This window comes from Dermacentor andersoni, chromosome 2, assembly GCF_023375885.2.
Source record: "Dermacentor andersoni chromosome 2, qqDerAnde1_hic_scaffold, whole genome shotgun sequence".
NCBI lineage: Eukaryota > Metazoa > Arthropoda > Arachnida > Ixodida > Ixodidae > Dermacentor > Dermacentor andersoni.
In genome coordinates, this window is record NC_092815.1 from 57,617,010 (window position 1) to 57,638,111 (window position 21,102).

General features: G+C 43.3%; 1 protein-coding gene across 2 annotated transcripts in view; it reads left to right on the top strand.

Moving 5' to 3' along the window:
* LOC126542256 (uncharacterized) overlaps window positions 1–21,102 on the top strand; it is a 178,656-nt gene that overhangs the window by 107,829 nt on the left and 49,725 nt on the right. For both annotated transcript variants that reach the window (XM_055077125.2, XM_050189242.3), the window contains exons 17-19: window positions 5,502–5,709; window positions 6,883–6,978; window positions 13,080–13,248. In XM_055077125.2, coding sequence (XP_054933100.2) covers window positions 5,502–5,709; window positions 6,883–6,978; window positions 13,080–13,248 — 473 coding nt within the window. The remainder of the gene's footprint in view (window positions 1–5,501; window positions 5,710–6,882; window positions 6,979–13,079; window positions 13,249–21,102) is intronic.

Here is a 21,102-nt window from a genome sequence, read left to right on the forward strand (position 1 = left end):
CCACATTTCTATTCACTTAGAGACACATCACACAAGAAACAATAATTAACAAAGAAAGGTGTTTTACAGCACTACCACTTTGTAATGTTCCTTAGCCTAGTTCATATCCAATTAGCCTTTGTTATTAAGCATGAGTTTGTAGGTTTGATGCCTGGCTTTACCATTTGCATTCTGATAAGAGAAAAATCGCAAAAATGCTCATGTACTGAAATTTTGGTGAACATTAAATACACTCCCAGATGGTCAACATTAGATTACATTTTTTTTATTACATCAAGGCTGTGGATTTTCCCAAGGACTGCAAAAAAAGTCTTATTGGGCTGATGGCATCTCCATTTGACTAATTTTCTTCTTGCTATGTGCTGTTTTCAAGCACAAGAGAAAGTTGTGCTTGAATAAATTGAATTGAGGTATTCGGAGACCTGGATTGGGAAGAATTGGGGATAAAAGTTAATGGAGAATACCTTAGTAACTTGCAATTCGCTGATATTGGCTTGCTTAGTAACTCAGGGGACCAATTGCAATCCATGCTCACTGACCTGGAGAGGCAAAGCAGAAGAGTGGGTCTAAAAATTAATCTGCAGAAAACTAAAGTAATGTTTAACAGTCTCGGAAGAGAACAACAATTTACAATAGGCAGCGAGGCGTTGGAAGTGGTAAGGGAATACATCTACTTAGGGCAGGTAGCGACGGCGGATCCGGATCATGAGACGGAAATAAGCAGAAGAATAAGAATGGGCACGGGTGCGTTTGGCAGGCATTCTCAGATCATGAACAGCAGGTTGCCATTATTCCTCAAGAGAAAAGTGTATAATAGCTGCGTCTTACCAGTACTCACCTACGGGGCAGAAACTTGGAGGCTTACGAAAAGGGTTCTACTTAAATTGAGGACTATGCAACGAGCTATAGAAAGAAGAATGATGGCTGTAACGTTAAGGGATAAGAAAAGAGCAGATTGGGTGAGGGAACAAACGCGAGTTAATGACATCTTAGTTTAAATCAAGAAAATGAAATGGGCATGGGCAGGACATGTAATGAGGAGGGAAGATAACCGATGGTCATTAAGGGTTACGGACTGGATCCCAAGGAAAGGGAAGCGTAGCAGGGGGCGGCAGAAAGTTAGGTGGGTGGATGAGATTAAGAAGTTTGCAGGGACAAAATGGCCACAATTAGTACATGACCGGGGTTGTTGAAGTATGGGAGAGGCCTTTGCCCTGCAGTGGGCGTAACCAGGCTGATGATGATGATGATGAAATTGAAGCATTAGGTGAACAAGCACCCAACTCAAAACCCAATTCAAGCAACTTTCCAACAGAAATGTTAGATAAAACTGCAGGACATTCCTTTTCCTTAATTTTTTCGTTTCATGGTAGTGGCAGCCATGTTTAGTCGGCACTTTTGAAACAGTGCATTACCTTTCACTGAAAACCTGGCAGGAGCTGTGTTGAAGTTATAACAGTTAGCCATTGTACCAGGAAATTGTGCTGTTCACTGAATTTACCAAGTACGTCAAACCACCCACCTCTATGCAGCTTTTGCAGAAACAAAGCAACTAGTAGCGAGAGTTATGCTGTCCTTGCTAGTTGAATTTAACTTGGTGCTAAAATTTGAGGGCTAGGGTGAGGGTTTGCCTCCCTCTTTAGGGATTTAAAGCAGCACAAATGCAACACAAGTCTAACTGGACATCTTAAGTCAGCTGTGCTCATGCCCCTTTGGCTTTCTTTTGATAAAGGTGGTTAACACTGCGGGCATTGAAGGTAAGAGTCGATAAGGTTAGAATTCTTTCAGTGCTATTTGCATTCTTATGATACTTGAAAGTTTATTTCCATCTTGTAAGATACAGATGGGGAGTGGCAGAAAAAAACTGTCCATTGGACAGCTTGACAAGTCCACCATCCCTCATTTGGGCAGAGGCAGCATCACATTCTTTCATTCATTCAAAATATACCCATGTATATACATTTTTTTGCAGCACTTTCTGGTATCTGTGCTGGTAGTTAACCATTTTCCTTTGATGCCAACTTGGATTACTAAGTATGCGCCACTGGCTTTGTGCTGCTCTTCAGTTAAACCCTTTGATGCCAAGTCAGGTCACTGGGTATGTGCCATTCTTCAATGACAAAATAAAAGAACATTCAAAAGTTCTGTGTTGGTGGGCAGAATCGAACCAACATCATGTACATTGAGTCACTCTTGCCTGAATATGCAGGGGTGGGATTCCTGTGCCACTTGTGCCATTTTGATAGAAGTGTAGATTTCTGTGCCAAACTGTGAGAAACATAGAGAATTGACCGAATTTGCGCCATGCTGCACTAGAATGGCTTCGGCATGTGTGCTTCGGCAGTGGCCATGAACAGCGAGTGGATTCGTTCTCTTAAAGAGTGCAGTCATTCACATTTTGCATACCATGTGACTGCGCCTCCCGCACAGTTTCTCATAGTTTTCGTGCTTATATCTATGGACTTTTCCATGCTTTCAGCAAGTGGGCAGCACGCATGCGGCCACTCTTGGCTGTTCTCGCTGCTGTTGGGAGGGCCAGGGCAACTGTATTTAGAGTGTACTAGAACACAGCTGAGTGGGCCAAGCGGTGTGGTGATCCCTAGCTGAGGCACAACACAACGCAAAGTAGGCTGAAGGCACTGCATGCAAGCTAGGTATTAGGGAAGCCCGCTGTACCGAGTTCAACGTGTGAGTTTCTCTGTCCACAGGGCCGTTATAATGTAAAGCTGTTCCGATCTGTTAAGCCCATATCAGTCAGTTTTGCCCGAAAGGCAAAGCATTCATTGTGATAGCAAAGGAATCGACAGCTATACGAATAAGGATAGTAGCTTTATCGACTGTGTAAATTTGTAAACATTCGTACGGTAAGCAAATATAATTTGATGACTACGGAAGTGCAACAGCAGTGCGAGAAGTGACCGTCATGCTGCCTGGCTCAACGTGAACTAAGCGGCTAAAACGGTGCATGCGAAGCTATCAGTACTCTGTCACTATATCATACCATATATCATATCATATCACTCTGTCCCTATCGCAAATCACTTTAGAAATAGGCCTCTCTATATGCAGCAGCTGCTGGAGTAGAACCCCTCCCTTCCCTCCCCCTCCCCCTGGTGCCTTGTGCGTGATGGAAGACGGTGCGCTTCCTTCCCTCTTTCCTTCCTTGCATGCGTTAGATTTAGCCGCCATTGTCGGCTCACCCTCGCACACTTTCATTTGCACATATGGCGTGTGGTGACAATGTTATCACCCCTGGACTTTATGCGGAACATTACTGAGATGATAGCAGAAATGCTCCTGGAATGTCCATATATTCGCTATAGCAATAGACAGTTATAGTATAGCGTACACTATACGCTTTGGTACTGCATGCGCTAGGCAGCGAACATTTATTAGTGTTAGTTCGCGTACAAGGTCTTCAGATTTCAGAGGCCATGTGCCGTCGTGGCTATCTCCAGACTTCACTGATAGGTGGCGCTGACATCTCAAATGTTTCTCTAGTTAGGCTTTGAGTCGTGCGAAACGAGAAGTCATCTCGAAAACGAGAAACACTCTGGAAAAGTGGTTTGAGGCTAAGCGAAATACATTTGCAGTCATTTGCTACGAACGAAATGAACTTTACAAAAGCAATGCCAAATTCAATTCGAAGCGGGCAGCCAGGACCGCCGCCATGTTTTACGTAAACTACGCAAACCGTGCAAAGATGGTAATGCTAAATCTGAGAAATAGCTTGCGTACACTATATGCTATGGGTCATTTAGCGTTCTGTACATGCGCAGTGATGACCAGCTATCTTATAACGTATGCAGGGGTATAGCGTATGCGAAACTAAATCTATCTGGTCAAAACCGATTAGAGTAGTCCTACGTTATACCTTCCCAGGGTTGATTGCGGCTCTCTGGGTCTGCGGTGATGTATGCTGACCCAGAAATGATGTTACGTGTATTGGACCATATAATTTGTTAGCTGCATATCAAGTATACGAAAACACAAAAACTCCATCCTTAATGAAGTCTATAACCTTCTATGTTCAGCGTACCTGTCTAACCAAATGATTGTTCTTTGTTGGGTGCCTGGCCATAGAGGCCTAGAGGGCAACGTAGCTGCTGACGAAAGGGCTACATCCGTATCTTTTTGTGATGCAAACATTAATATACCTGTACCCTACACAGACCTTAAACCATTTTTACAGCATAAACTACGGAAATATTGGCAACGGCAGTGGGACACTCAGGTATCCAACAAACTGCACCTAATCAAACCGAAAATAGGAAACTGGATCTCTGAGAAAACAACGAGACATAAGGAAGTACTGCTCTGTAGGTTAAGAATTGGGCATACCTATAGCACTCACTCGTACATTCTAACTGGAACTAACCCTCCGACATGCACTAGGTGTGGAAGTAGACTTACAGTCCTTCATGTTCTCGTTCAGTGCCCATTATTAGAAGAGGAGAGAAAAAAGTTCTTCCCTTCCTTATACCGTCATAATATACCTCTGCACCCAGTCTTCTTTTTAGGCAACGACCCTCTAATTTTAAATCAGTACTCAAGTTCTTAGAAGAAACTAATACCATAGAAATCATTTGGCCAGGCTATTTGTAGCACAGCCTCTGCTTAGAGGCTGTAGCTGCAATGAAATCACTTACAGAGCACATGCCTCGCAGCCCTTGCACTGAAGGGCTCTGCAGAGGCACTGGTGCTGCTATAAATTAACATCTTTTAGTATCTTATCGTTCTCAACGTACTTTTACAACCGTAGGACTCACTTCTCATTGACATTATTTTAATTGATACATATTTTACAGCATTTACAGCGAATATTTTAGGCCAATATACAGCCACTCGATAACCGCCATATTCATCGATACTCATTGCCATTCTTCACCAAATGTCGTGGCGCTCTTTGGCCATTTCTGGCCCTTGCGCCAAGAAACAATATTCATCAATCAATCAATCATAATTTGAGCACATTTTCCGCTATCATCATTAGCGTTGGCGTGGGAATATATATAGTTCAATCGTAGTGCCACAAATGTATCCAGCTTTACAGGAAAACATGCACCGTGCTGCCGCTCGACCCACTCTTCGATATTCAACTATGCTATAGCTACAAAGCCTGCTTCTACTACGTGCTTCATGATGATGTATTCTGTGTTTAGTTGTGGTTTTGAAGTGTGCTGCCATATTCTGTATTCCATTATTCCACCAAAATTCAGATTGGCCTGCTCCAAACTGCTACAAAACACAATTTTACTTGCTCCAAAAATTGCTTCAATATGACTTTGGGCAGTCCCACCCTTGAATATGTATTCAGCCATGTATTGACTTCATGGTGATGCTGCTACGTGGTGCAGTGTGTTCAGAGGGAAGTGCAAGAAAAGAGCCTGGCAGTAGCAATACGGTGTGTGAAGTGAAACAACACGAAGCTTCAATGCTAATTCCATTAACGTCGCCAGTCATCCTGAGGTAGTTTCTGCGAAATCTTCTATGGCTTTCAGAAAATCATTGAGGTGCAGAAGTCCCCATCAATTGGTGATCGTAAAAGCTGGCTGGAGTCCTCATCAGAGTCTTGGCGACAACGTGTCCAGGAGTCTGATGCCTCCCAGTTCACAGTAGCTGGGAAGATGGGCATCTCGGAGTCTGCAGCACAGCTGGCTGACCGCAAAAAGAAAACGCCAAAACAGGAGAAGTTTTCACCAGCTGCATGTAAGTACTACACTTGTACAATGTGGTGTCATGGTGTAGAGGTATAAAAATTGCTACTCTGACCCACAGGGTTTGTCATAATCTTGCGGTAAGCTTTTATGCTCCACTGTGGCTCGGCGACTAGCAGTCTGCTGCATAGCCAGAGTTCATGCATGTGATTATAGGCCATGCTGCAACATTCTCTTGAGCTTATATATCAAGATATTGCTGTGCATTAAAAAGAAAACCAAGTCGACAAAATCAACCCGGGCCACGTAACTATAGCCCTCAAGTGCTCTTTGCAGGTTCCTGTGCAAGAAACTTATGCAACTTACTGATGTAAATGGCTTTAAGTTTTGTGCAGAGCAATGACTCCTACTTGAAGCTTTTACAGCGAAGCTGTATACCTCTACCGTTCAAGGAAATTGTCGTGTCGTTGGCGTGGTAAGCAAAAAACTTCCCATACGAGGGCTGATCCTGGAGATAGTGCAATGCCGGGCCGACCTGCAGTGGAAGTGAAGCAGGCGTTAAGCACTCCCTATACGTGGGCCGATCCTGAAGTTAGTGCAATGCCAGGCAGACCCACGGCGGAGGTGAAGCAGGCGTTAAGCACTCCCGATACGTGGGCCGTCCCTGAAGGTAGTGCAATGCCAGGCCGACTTGCGGCGGAGGTGCAGTTCGCAGTTAAGGGGCCCACATACACAGCTTTGCTGGTCATCCGTTTTCAGAGTGGAAGGCCTCCGAGTTTTTTTTACTTTTGTCGCTGGACAACTTGTCAAGCAGCAACTTACATGAAAATATTTGCTTATGGGTAGATTACCTACTTGTAAAATGCTTCGTACAAGCAGGCCTTTGTACAAAATTATCCATTCTAGGTTCACGTGCATAGTATATCACTTTGGTTGTTGCCAGACTGCAGATTTATTGCAGATGGGTATCTACCATTCTTGGGAACTAGACTGTTGTTTCTTGATAAAGAAATGGTTGAAATGGTAGCCAGCAATATTAGTCTGCATCATTTGCATTTGGCTACGACTCTTCACCAAGGTGGACACACTTTGACAACTTCTTCAATACATGTCCTATCTTACCCATTGTAGGCAAGGAGAAAATAGTATGGAATGTTTTCTGTTGACTTTTGATACTTTGTTGACTTTCTGTTGACTTTTGGCATCTGATAATTTTCTCTTGCAGCGTCCAAAGCAGAAGTTCTTCGTCGGATTCACCAGCAAGGGACGCCAGTATTGCCAGCAATATTTAAGAGCAAGTCTATGCCAAATGCAGCTGAAGGTGAGCCAGAATTTACACGTTTAGAATGTTTCGTTGCTAATGTGCAAAAATAAATTATCATTTTGATTATAAAGGCTTTCTTGTATAACGAACTCTGTAGTCAAATAATTGACTACATATAAAACACAAATCTTTTTCTGGGATAACCCCTGGGCCGATTTTAATGAAACTTGTTGTACTTGAGAAGGTTGAATTTTTATTTAGGTCTTGAATTGTTTATACAAGTAGCTGAAAATCGGCGAGTTTGAAAGAAATAGCACGAAGTTTACAAATCGGGAACTGTGCATCGAGAACAAATATTGCAGTTTTGTAAATAGCATCCCTCGGAACATCCAAGGTGGACAAATTTGTTATTAGTTTATATTGCCATTTGGTAGTGATGGTGAAGAAAGCAGCCAAACTGGGAATGACGAAACTAGCGTTTTATTGGGCGAACTTGTGCCCTCAAAAACAGGTTACACTCCAAGAACGGCGACAGTGGAGAACACATTCGGCAATCGGCGAAAATCTGATCAGCGGGTCAAGTGCGTCGGCTTTTATACATCAGTCGTCGAATGTTCCAGAGTAATTGCTGGGTGTGTTTCTTTCACAAAGTTCTACACTATTCGCGTCGTGCATACATGCAATCGCATTACACAAGGTTCAGTGACAGACAGCGGATGGAACCATTGATAACATTCCAGAAACTTCAGATACATGCAGGCTCGTCCTGCGCTGTGTGGTAACATTTGTTAGGCGGTGACAAGCGGTCACGCGGAAAAGATAAGCAAGTACACATGTCAATATCTTCCTTGAATTACAGTATTTATGAGCATTTTGCAAAAGTCCTACTTGCATATTAGTGGCGTACTTAAGAATCACGTGTAATACAAGAATTTCATCCGCTTTAGATATACTATTAAGTGGACTTCAGCAGTATAGCTTTTTGGGCTTGTTGGTGCATGATTTGAATAGCAATGAATAATACGCAGAGGACGAGGCAGTAAAAACCAGACACATATGAACAGTACAAGCCCTAACTTCCAAGGAATTTTATTTTTCATATACCATGAAACCTCGCTAAATTGTAGTTGGCCGGAGCTCGGAAAAAGTACGTACTAAATGGGAGCACTGGGAGGATATTCTGTAAGAGTCCTCCTAGAGGTCTGTCCATTTCGGCTGCTGCTGATTGGCTAGGGCTGCTTGTCTCCTCCTCTCTTCTGCACCTGTGTCCAATCAACAGCGGCCGAAAGGGACAGTCCACTAGGTGGAGTCTTACAGAATACCCCCCTTGCTTAATCAAAATAGCTGGAGATCGCCCACTCACCTGTCAAAAATGGAACTATGAGAGAGTGCGATGAAAGGGTAGAAAACATACAGTATTTATTTACTTCACATGACAAGTCTTATTTTTGTTTGATGTCGCGGCAGCCTAGCAATGACGATGGCGGCCTCAAACTCTCTTAAGCTACAAGCCAGCTTTTCCACCAGCCCCCTCTTCTTGGAAACACCTGCACGAGGCTGGCGTAACGCGCAGCATCCGCCACTGTCGGGCCTGAATCGCCCGTACTTTCGCTGTCCGTGTTCTCATCACTGTCATTAGGCAACACTTCAGCAACAACAGAGGCAATGATTGCGAAAAATCGAACCTTGTAACAGACGTATTTTCATGGTCGCAGCAGCACTGCCGAGCAACTTCTTCGCATCCCAAATCCCACACACCGCAGTCAACTCTAGATCCCTTTTGCGTGTCAGCACCGACGTCTTCACACCAAGTTCGATAGCATGAACGATGTCTGATGTTTCTTCTATGCTTAGCACCCGGTTTTTGTCCTAGCTTGCACAATATCACAACACAGGCCACCACGTCCTCCAACTCTGGCACGGCACCAAAATGATGTTGATGTTGATGCGGCTTCACCCTTCCAAGCGCCCTCTGTGCTTGCGCTTGGAGGCCATTCCGATCTTTGAGGCTTGTTGTTCTGCTGGGCCGCCGTACCGCCCTGATTTCATGACGCACAGTGGAAACACTACGTATTAATCGATACGTACGCAGTTGGGACTGTTTATGCGGATACAAAACACATTGTATTCAATGGTCGCTGATTTGGGGATTTGACTTTACTACTTTTAATACGAAACTACTGTTTAAGCAAGTGTGGTTTAATGAGGCTTTACTGTACATCGCTTTTCTATGCCTGAAGAACATATCACTTACCGTATTTACGTACACAATGATTGCACTGGCGTAATGATCGCACCCCTGAATTTTGTCGTCAAAATTAGATTTTTTTCCTTTTCCATGTAATGATCGCAACCCAGTGATATGTCGAGTGCCAAGTCTAGCTAATGGTGATCGTGCTTACCATCTGTCGAATGCTATGCGAACGACTCTTCAAGACATACCAAGTGGTCTGCCTGCACCGAACATTTTTAAGCAGATGCCCCATTTCTTTCCTTTCATCACTTTCCATATTTCCATTTAAAAGAAAGCTACCACCAAACTTGCCTTAATTATGTGTAGGCTTTATAATGGTTGTGGTCAACAACATCAAAAAAGGCACTTTTCGATTCTTCTCGTTTGCACTCGTGGGCACGCAACAAATAGCGAGCGGAAACGATAGTAGCCACGTTTACACTGATAAGTTAGAAGTGTACTCTATGCATGCGCCGACGCTTGTAACACAGCTAAGATATTCGCCCACCCATAGCGGAAGCGGGCCGTATTAAGATAGTAGTGAAGACAAATGCCGCAGTTTCCGCAGCGTACCTACCATGGGTTTGTCACTGGCAGCTAAGCGCGCCCATCCGTTTCTGTCCCCTCAAGGTGGTCATGGCTACATTATTGCCCCCAAACTTGCCGATAGTAATGATATTATTCATTACTGATAGGGAAGAAACTGTTTCAATGCGTGTAATGTACTCGCGAGAAGAAAAAAAAATTGCATTCGGCACGTTCGGCTTGCTCCGCCGGCCGCCATTTTTGTTTTGGTGTTCCGCACTGTTAATGTTACAGTGGCAGCCGCCTATTTGTTGACCTGTTGTCATCCCGCAGCAAATGCGGGGTGAAAAAAAAAAGGTTTTCTTTTCGCGGGAAATTTTACCCGCGTAATGATTGCACCCCTGAATTTGCGTCAATTTTTTTTTTACAATAAAGTGCGATCATTATGCAAGTAGATATGGTAAACAACCAGTATCTCAGAAACACTAGCTCTTTATTACGCAGAAACATAGGTGTACTCACACATGTGCATCCTGCTCTGCTTATTTTTTCAGCTTCAGTGATCTCTCAAGTTACCCTGTCTTTGCTTTTTCCTATGACAACACATTTGTCTAGGAACGGCCTGCACGTTTTTGACTTGCAAGAAAGGATGTGATCAGCAAGTGTTCCCCCTCGCCCATATCAGATACTGCGGGAATGTTCCATAAGGCGCTCTTTAAGCATCTACTGGTCCATCAGATATATGGACATAGATTGACTTGTACACGTTACAGAAAAAAAAAAGTGACCAATTACAATTCTTTCAAAATTGTAATTGATTACGGTTACCAATCAATGCCCCAAGAATGTAATTGAGCAGCTACTAAATAGTTACAGATTACGTTAATGTTAGCACCTCCTTATTTTATGAGCATTGCAAAATAATGTAAATTGAAAAAGCTAGGCCACCTCGTTCCATGTATCCTCTGCAGCCCTTCACACATTGTTAACCTCCAATAGGAATTGCTTTTCAAGTTCTTTTTTGATAATCTTCTCTCGTTTTGTTGTGATGAAATCTGCAGTGACACTGAAAGCTCGCTCAATGTGCGGGCTGAAGAGAAGGGCTGTGTTGTAACTTGCCAACACTTTACTCACAAGATTGGGGAAAGTGCTCCCAATAGGCTAAGGGAAAAACTGAAAACTCACCCATAGGTACCGTATTTACTCGCATAATGATCGCACTCGCGTAATGATCGCACCCCTAAATTTTGTCGTCAAAATTCGATTTTTTTAATGTTTTTTATGTCCCGTGTAATGATCGCACCTCGAACTTGCCGCAGCGATATGTCGTGTGCTAAGTCTAGCTAATAATGATCGCGCATACCATCTGTCGAATGCTACGCTAACGACTCTTCAAGACAAGCCAAGCGGCCTGCACACACCAAACATACTTAAGTAGATGCCTGATTTCATTACTTTCATCACTTTCCGCACTTCCATGACAAAAAGAGGTACAACCAAGCTTGCCTTTATTATGGGTTGGCTTTATAATGGTTGATGTCAACAAATACAACAAAGGCGCATTTCGATTCTTTTCATCTGCACTCGTGAGCACGCAACAAATCGCGCACGGCAATGATAGTAGCCACGTTTACTCTGATACGTTAAAAGTGTACCCTATTCATACGCCGACGCTTGCAACACAGCTAAGATATTCGCCCACCCTTAGCGGAAACGTGTCTTATTAGGATAGTAGTGAAGACAGATGCCGCAGTTTCTGCAGCACGTCGGCCATGCATTTCTATGTCACTGGCAGCAAACGTTGCTGGCAGCTAAGCGCGCCCACCTGTTTCTGTCCCCTCAAAGTGGACATGGCTACGTTATTGCCGCAAACTTGCCGATATTAACAATATTATTCATCACTGATACGGAAGAAACTGTTTCAATGCACGTAATGTACTCGCGAGAAGAAAAAAAAAAAAATCGCGTTCGGCGCGTTCGGCTTGCTCCGCCGGCCGCCATTTTTGTTTGGTGTCCCGCACCCGCAATCCCGCAGCAAATGCGGGACGAAAAAAAAATTTTTTTTCGCGGGAAATTTAACCCGCGTAATGATCGCACCCCTGAATTTGCGTCAATTTTTCTGACAAAAAAGTGCGATCATTATGCGAGTAACTACGGTAATTCCCTGGCGTCGATGTCCAAAGTGGCCATCGCTCTAGAAGTGCCATTTGAATTTGTCGGCCACTATGTGATGGAACTGATGCAAGCAGATTCGTTTTCTGTAGCAGGCAAATTTGAAAAATTATGTTAATCTAAAATAAAATAGATAGAAACATGTGTTTAACAGCAAGGAAATTGTCTATTTTAGTGAAGTCATAGTCTGCACTTTGTGAAGAATTTAGTCCCAGCTTTTACTGCCTGTGAAAGTCCCTTAAACATGCTTCCAGGAGAGAGATACAGCGAGAGACAGATATCCAGGAGAGAGATACAGAGAGAGACTCAGATAGCTTTTCTCTTATAATAAATTTCTATAAGTGGTCAGACTTCCAATGGAGGTGGGTAAATTTGCAAGTCTGCCATGTTCGTGTGAGCAAGGCATAGCTGCAGGACACTGATTGTGGGAAGGAGGAACCCATGTACATGTTTTCACCTTTTTGGACACTGTAGTCCCTGCCAACTTTTAAGTGCTCAAAGCAGCGTCACCTGTTATAGCATGTTTTGTCAAATATGTAACTACGTAGTTACAGTTCATTGATTACTGAAAAAGTAATTGATTTACAGAGTAAACAAAGTAATTGTTAAATTACAATATTGCCTTAACCATGATTGATTACAAGTAATTAATTACATGTCATTCGTTGCATAAAAGTTCGCTATCAGGTGCAATTTACAGAATTGTGATATTGTGATATCGCTTTTCATTGTTAAGTTATAGTTTTAATGTTCCGTTTTGTTTTCCAAAAATTTGCAATTTTTGACAATTTTATTGAAGAGATTGATAACCTAAATGAAAACTCTGCTTCAAACAGTCCCTAGATTTTAAGTCTTGCTTATAAATGCAACAAACATAATCAAATTTAGTGCAGTGGTTGCCGAGAAAAACGATCTCTTTTCCCATGCTTATAGGTAGGAGCCCCTGAGCTAAAGCTTCCTCTTAAAGCAAAATCCCAGCAACTGATAGTACATGCACTTATTGGTTATTAAAAGCATATACTATCTTTTCGTGCATGTCCATACTCTTGGGTTAAACTATTTCCATAAAGGTCTCTGAATGGCCTATAAGCAGAGTAGTCTTAATGACTCGTTACTGTATGCTGGCTTGAAATTTCTGTCTTATAAAACTGTTTTCTTTAATTTCTAAAGCACTTGTTCCCTTGCTTGGCATTTATATAAGTTTTAAGGTGATGTTGTTCACATGCAGAGCTATCCCGCCTGAAAGCCGAAGAGGAAGAAAGACCACGCGTTCTGATCCCAAAAGCTGACAATGAAACATTCACTTCGTTCTTCGAAAGCGTTCTCCCATCGTCTAAAGATGACAAGGTTGACATCAGCGAAGCGGCTTTTGATGCCATTGTATCTGACAATGTCAAGTAAGACAATGTATATATGTGTTTTCTTGAACTTGGTCATAATCTTTGTTTGATATCTGTGATATGTAAAGTTACTATGTTGCCAGAGCAATGTGGCATGACCTGTGGAAGCAATCCCTTAATATACAAGGGCAATGAAGCATGGCCTGACTAGCTGTCTAGCAGCAAAGCTTTCATTTGAGCATGTGGGTTCACAGCTAACTGGTAATAAAGCAATGCAATAATGAAGGGGGAAAGAACACATAGAATTGCAGTTTTATCGAAACTGAAATTTTCATGCACATGTAAAATAGTAGTTGCTGCAACAAAATTCAATTTGTAAGTAATTGCTGGTCTTGTGTACTGTGTTCTTTGTCCCCCGTCACCCATGTTGATGTACATGCTGATCCAGAGCACAAGTGGTAGAATGCTCGAGAAGGTCCTTTTGCCACCTGTATTAAGGTTCGCATAAGGTACAAAAGAATAGTTTGTCCCAGATATATCAAATTCTGATTTATCAAATCGTTGTCTAATTGAACAGTTATAAAATCCCCTTAAAGATCCCCATGCAATAGCATAGCAATGTACTATGTGTACATCTTGTGCCCGTACACTTTACATCTTGCTCCCGTTCACTGTACATCTTGCGCCTGTTCACTGCCACATCTGATATGCTGAGCGCTGCCCTGCTCTGCATGGCTCTGCACGTTGTTGGAAATATTCGATGCCTACAACTTGAATCGGCGCTGCTTTTTCACATGCTGTCAAACAAGAGATAGAATCTAACGAGCAGTACATGCCATGGAGGAAAATTAGCAGGGTGCTGTCAATTTTGCTCGCTGAGCATATGTATGGCTTGTGCAAATTGCAGTCGTTTGTTGATGGCAAGAGCAGATCACCACTCTGCTTCAAGAATGCAAATGGCCTCTCAATCCGACATGCCTTCCACAAAAAAGTGTGGATGACCTCCTGTATTTAGTCTGAGTGGCTCTGGGCATGGGATGCCAAACCAGAGATGGTGCTCCGCTGGTTTGTCTTCTTGTAGGCAAAGGCGTTCTGCAAGTGGCATTTCAGGATTCCACGCACTGCCGAAACGAATCTGGCCCGAGTTTCCACTTGGATGGATCTATACATTGCAGTTTCAATTTAACAACCACCACACACATCTCTGGAACTATGATGTTCTGTATGCTGAAAGACATACTTTCGAAACTAACAGCACGTGTGTAGTGTTGGCAGTCACTGATATAGGAGCTGAATGGAAAGGGCTGAAAGCGAAAGGATGTAACGGCCGTGATGAGTGGCATGCAAGAAGACGCATGCAGACTTGTTTAGGGAGGTCGAGAGGCGAGGATGACTGCTTCCAACAGGAAGTCTGTTCTGAAACCCGACTCGCCAATCCACCTGGCTCGTTGCCCACATATGACGATTGGCTGTTTAAACTACGTATTGTAACGAACTTGCGGGTGGGCTCGTTCACGTGTGATTCTCAGTTCTAGTGTGCTGATGGTGGCACAGCATACATATATGCAAGCTAGTTTGCTTCCATGCTGTGTCCATTTCTACCTTATCTTGAAGACTTGCTTGGCAACAAGCACTCTCACACATGCACAGTGCACCACGGTCTCGCATCCGGGTGCCGCAGGCTTTTAGGGTTAACATTCGGAAGATCGTTCTGCAGTGAGAGCGATTAGCAACGTTTGCGAGGAAAGAATAAGTCAACTTTGTCCGTTTGATGCAGCCTTCGAGAAGCGAATAGGTAAGCTCCTGCTTTTCATTGTCTCGGGAAACTGACGGAGACATGCGGAGATCTTAGATAAGCTTTAGATAGGCTTATTTTATCATTCGAATTGATATATGGAACTATTTCCGATACCCTTAGAGTCCGATATATCTGGGATAGACTGTATTGCATTCATATTTGCAACTTTCAGCGTTTGTGTAAATATCCAAAATATTTTGTAAATTTGCGGTAAATTATGTATTGGGTTCTCTCGCTAAAATATTATTGAATATTTGGTACTGAAATTGTAATTTTTAAAATCTATCTTGCATACCAAAAAAGTTGGAAGGCAATTCAATATCGTGAAGTCGTTGAAAGATGTCTTCTTGAGAGCGCTAAGGGTGAGAATGGGGCAGGCTTGCTGTGCGTGCACTCTGTCGAGTCGCACCTCACTGGAGGAGAGTAGAAGTGTCAGATTGCAGGAGGAGGTGGAGGAAGAAAAACTTTATTTTCATCAGATCTTCGAATTACGTGAATTACTGGGTTATTTCTTTTGCCAGGCAGCGTGAGGTGGCCGTAAGCCCTTGACTTTCAGCGATGTCCAAAGCCCAGTTGATGGTCCGCAGCTGGACTGCGAGATCTGAGCCAGACACTGCTACCTCCCAGTCCGAAGCGTCATTGAGTTGGAGTTCCGCTCTAGGCTTTGGGCCGTGGCAGTTGCTCAATATATGTGTCAGGTCCGCCTTATGGGTGTTGCAGTTTTTGCTTTTAGGTGGGAAACAGCCCAGATATATTAGTGAGTACTTGTAAGGGTTGGCAAATGAGCCAGTCTGCAACTGTCTCCAGGTAACCTGTTGCCGTTCATCGAGTGATTTATGTAGAGGGGTGTATTTTTGTTTACATTTGCAGTGGTGCATAGTAATTTCATGGAATGTCGCCATGCGATCCCTTGCTGAACTCAGGTCGAGGCATCCTACCGCCTGGCTGATGAAACCTCGGGCATAATTGTGGGCAGCTGAATTGTGGGCAGCTGGGACCCAGATGATTTGAATCTGGCTGTCAGGTGGTGGATATTGGTTTAGAAGTTGCAGGGCGGGTTTGTGGATTTTGCCACTGGCAAAGTTTCTCACTGCAGTTTCATAATTACTAAAATTATTTTTGCGGTGGTGTCAGTGATAGCCATAGCTATAGCTGCTTCTGCTTCCTCTGCGTGCATACAACTGTCGCTGCAGAGTGGGCCTGGCCTTGATTGCTGACTATGCCTGTAGAGAAGGCATCTCGACTTGGGTATTCTGCAATGTCGATGTGGACTGTATCCTGCAGGCCTGAGTAGTGTTCATGTAAAGCTTTAGTTCTTGCTCTCCTTCTGTCCCTATGATGTTCAGGATGCATGTTTCTTGTATTGAATCTATCCTTGAATTTCTGTGGTATATTAGTGGAAGTTTACATATGTAGGTGTGTGTGGATTCATATTGGATCCTCAGATCCTCCAGTTTGTGTCTTCCTACTTCAATTTAAATAGCCTCTCCAGCTGGGCTAGTTTGTGTGCCTCGACGAACTCCTCTAGGGTAATGTGGATTCCCCATTCTAGGAGCTTCTCATTAGCTGTGTATCTAGTGAGGTGAAGGGCTGATTTGTATGATTGTCTAATTAGGCAGTCGATTTTCTTCTTTTCGTTTGGGTAGGGGTGCATGTAAGGAAGGGAATATACTATCCGGCTCAGGACGAAGGCTTGGACAGGTTGCCTGAGATCCGCTTCCTTCATGCCTTTATGTTTGCTCTTAATTAGCCTGTTTGTTTGGCTAATGCACCCTATGATATTGTTCAGGGTGACTGCATTCTTTCTGTTATTTGGTATGTTCATCCCCAGGATTCTAAGGGTCTGCACTTGTGTGTATGTGCCATCTACCATCACCTTGATGTCTGCGTGAAGTATTATTGCTTGTGGTTGAGCCCTTATAGTCGGAAGTTCTCACTTTTGAGGGGAGCGTGAGATCTGTTTGATTCGCATGATATGACACCCAATCTGCTCCTACTTGTATGTTTCCTCTATCTCACTATTGCTTCCGGTATCAGCAAAAAATTTGTTTACTGCACCATCTGTGGGATCAGCCCACCTTTTTCTACAATGCACATATTCACAGAAACAGCTTTAGCCTACACTACCTTCGGGATCAATCCACACTTTCGGACTGCGATTTCTGCGAGATTTGTGTCACGAAAGGGGCTGAAAACAGATATACCCAATTATGAAGTGGGTGTAACTCACCAAGGAAGACATTCTCTTCAAAAATAGATTTACTGCGTAACCTTTGTGCAACAAACATACATGTAATGAATTAATGGATATAATGAAGTAAATATAAAATTTGTTTGCCGATGCTTTATTTCAAGGAGTATTCTACTGATAAAACAAAACCAAAAATGCAGGACTCAAGACATTATCAATTACAGTGAAGCACATATATTCGCTTGCTCGCAGCTGAAAATGTGCATTCTAGTATCACTATTGTTAAGCACTTGGCAAGAGCAACTTGAAATGGCACGTTCTGGACATCTGTGAGTCTTGGCCTGCAGCTTTGCTTGGCTGGTTCAGTCAGCAAGGCAATGTGCCAATCTCATATAATCACACAGATCACGGGGCTGCATATTAACGACAGTGCAAAGCATGTTTCTAATTTGACATCTCTGACATGCAACATACCGTATTTACTCGAATCTAGGCCGACCCCGATTCTAAGCCGACCCCCTAAAGTCCGAAGCCAACAAAAAGATAAATATTACCTCGAGTGTAGGCTGAACAAAAAGATCGAGGACAGCGTTCAATAAATGCAAACAGCATTTATTGAATCTGAACTTGCAGAAATCATTCAACGTTGTCGTCTCTGCTAGACTCGTTGCAGTGTTCCTTGTCACTGTCACTTTCAAACAGTGCACTATCTTCGGTACCATCAAGTGCATTGGACATGCTACACTTTTTAAACGCGCACGATCAGAGTACCTGGGATGTCGTCCCACGCTGCAGCTGCCCAACCCGCCAGCTGTGGTAGCGATGCACGTTTGATGCGGCCCGTTGCCGTTAGCATGTCGTCTTTGTCAGTCAACCAGTCCGTGAAATATTTCCGCAGACAATCCTTGAAAGGTTCGTTGATGTTTGTTGGCTGCAACTGGCTTGTCATGCCGGTATGACAGCGAGGTCAGTGTTCGCTTGGGCGAGCGCAGCCTTCACGTTGTCGGTCAAGTGCCCACGGTAAGATTCGACAAGGAGAGAGTTCTTTGTCAAAAGGGCTCCTGGACGCCGTCGCCACACAATCTTAACCCACTCTTCCACCATCGCGCCCGTCATCCACCCGTTCTCATTTGCCCGCACAATGACATTTCATGGGAAAGTTTCTCGAGCAGGCGGTGTCTTCCTTTTAAGTATCATATAAGGAGGGAGCTTATGTCCGTCATCTGTGCAGCACAACATCACAGTCGCGCCCTGCTTCTCGTAGCCCACAGAGCGCACCTTCATTTCCTTGGCACCCTTGTCATTCACGGTGTATGCCACTGGCATATCGAAATACACAGCCGTCTGGTCGGCGTTGCCGATTTGCCCAAGGTTGTAGCCTGCCGCTTCTCTCTTTCGCAGCACGTAGTGCTGAAAAGCTATCTGCTTTTCTTCGAAATCGGTTGGCAGCTTCTGGGTGATTGAAGTGAGACGTCGGAGGCTGAAGCCGAAGCGCTTCATGCATTTCTGAAGCCAGCCTCGGCTGGCTTTGAAATCCTTTGGCGTTAGGCCTCGCTCCCTCGAAAGTTCCCTAGCTTTCGCTTGGAGCATTTCTATTGTCACTGGAAGGGCAGCTGCTCTCTGTGTCCGAACAAAGTCTGCCAAAACTGTCTCCACTTCGTGGTGACGGCCTTTCTTTGGTCCGCTAAATGCCATCCTCGTTGCGGCATACACAAAAAGCTGCCGTCGTTGTCCCCTCCAATGACGGACGTTTTTCTTGTCGACGCCGAAGTCCCGCCCGGCTTGAAGGTTCAACGATGCTTCTGTGGCTATCACAACTATTCGCTTGAAAGTGGCACTGTAGTGGCATCTCCTGCTTGGTGCCATCGCGATAACACCACGCCGCACACCGATACGGCCGACACGACACAGGTCAAAATGGCGACCTCGCTTGTGTACGGTTGGCTACTGGCACTGACCAATTACTAAAAGTAACTGACCAGTTACTAAAATATAATCAATTACTTTGACTGTTATGTCCCAGCCTTCAATAACATTGCAGAAATACAGCAGAGCAGGCTGGACTGGCCCTTTCATTGCACCTTCTGCACCCATTCATGTTTTTAGTCTTCAAAAAGAATTACTTTAGAAAATTTTTGTCGGTCATCATTCCTTGTTTTCTTGTGAAGGTGTCGACAGTGACACTTAAAACTCCCTCAAATGTGTTCGCTGGAGGGAAGGGCAATGTTGCTAGGTACGAGTGTGTTGCACACAAGTTTGGGGTTAGTCAGTGCCGTGATGCTCACATCTAGGAGCACATCATTGTTGCTAGAGCTCGGAGAAGGTGCTCCTGGTAGGGTCAACGAAAAGTAGACAAAAAAATGTAAATTTCCTGGCAATAGGTGTCCGAAGTAATCATCACTCGAGTCATACCAGTGTTAGTTCGATTCATTGGCCAACATCTTGTGTAGCGCTAAGATGAGCAGGCAACTACTGAGGGCCTGTGCTTGCCTTTTTGAATGTAGAAGAGAAAGAAGTATTTATTTCCATATCATAAAATACAGGTAAACAAACAGTTGTTGCACCTGTAGCCGAGGGCTAGTTGAAGTTCCAATAAACAATGCACGGGTAAAAACCTAGCATAGTAGCAGTATGTAACACAGACAGTAAAATATGTCATGATAACACTGGAAGAGATAAGAATGGTATACAGAATAGTGTCTATTGCGATTAATTAACAGTACTAAATTATATACAGCATAAGCAAAGAGGTTAAAGTAAATATACTGTGCACAGTAGAAAAAGCAGTTTATAATTCGAGCTAAATCAAATGGTGGTAAATCAAATGGTGGTATGTGGTACTGGTTGACCAATGGGGCCATGTGCTCAGAATGTTTAGGGTGTGGCATAATTCTAATCGCTCATTTTTGAAGTTTCCTATTTGAATTTAACATGGTTTTATATGACCAGCCTCAAGAGTTTATACAGTACCTTAAATTACTTTCTATGAAAGCAAAGCACATACGGCGTAAAACTTGGGCATCGAAGTGCTCATGAGCTTGAATTAAGCCGTAACACCCAGATGCTAACTTGGAGCAAACACTGTTTATGCGATTTTCCCACTGCAAGTGTTTATCAAAGATCACCCCGAGATACTTGAATGAACTAGTTTGTTCGAGTATGATATTAGTTATCGTTAGGGTTAATGTGGTGGTGTCTACATTATTGAAGCGAGACTGGAATACCACATATTTGGGTTTCTTTGTGTTAACTTGTTTCCTAAGAACCAGTCATCCGCTATAAGAACGCATGTGTCGTCGGCAAACATGAGTACTTCTGCAGAGTCGGTTATTTGTTGCAGGTCATTAATATATAAAGAAAAAAGAATGGGACCGAAAACAGAACCCTGTGGAACACCAGTACAAATATTTTGTTTAGAAGATGTAATATTATTAATTCTCATGACCTGAGAACGATCATTCACATAACTTGGAAGGAAATCAAATACTTTACTGTAAAACGCATAATGTTTAAGTTTGTCTAATAAAATGATATGACCGACAATGTCTCGTGCTTTTTTTAAATCAAGAAATATAACACCAACTAGCTTACTGTATTGCAATGCCATGTTTATTTTCTGTGATAAAGTCATAACTGCAGTAGCCGTTGAGTATCGAGGTGTAGAAGCATGTTGCTGATTACAAATGATGTTGTATTTATCTGGACATGCTTTTATCTGTACTGATATAATTTGCTCGAAAATATTATTTACTATATTTAAAATAGATATTGGCCTGTAGTTTGAAGGGTCAGACGGATCACCTTCCTTGTGAATAGGGATTACTTTAGAAGTTTTTGAAGAAGTTGGATACTTTGCTTGTTTCATAGAATGCACCTGCGAGACTCGTGCTTGGAACTGCGATGGGCCTTCCTCTGGTAGTTC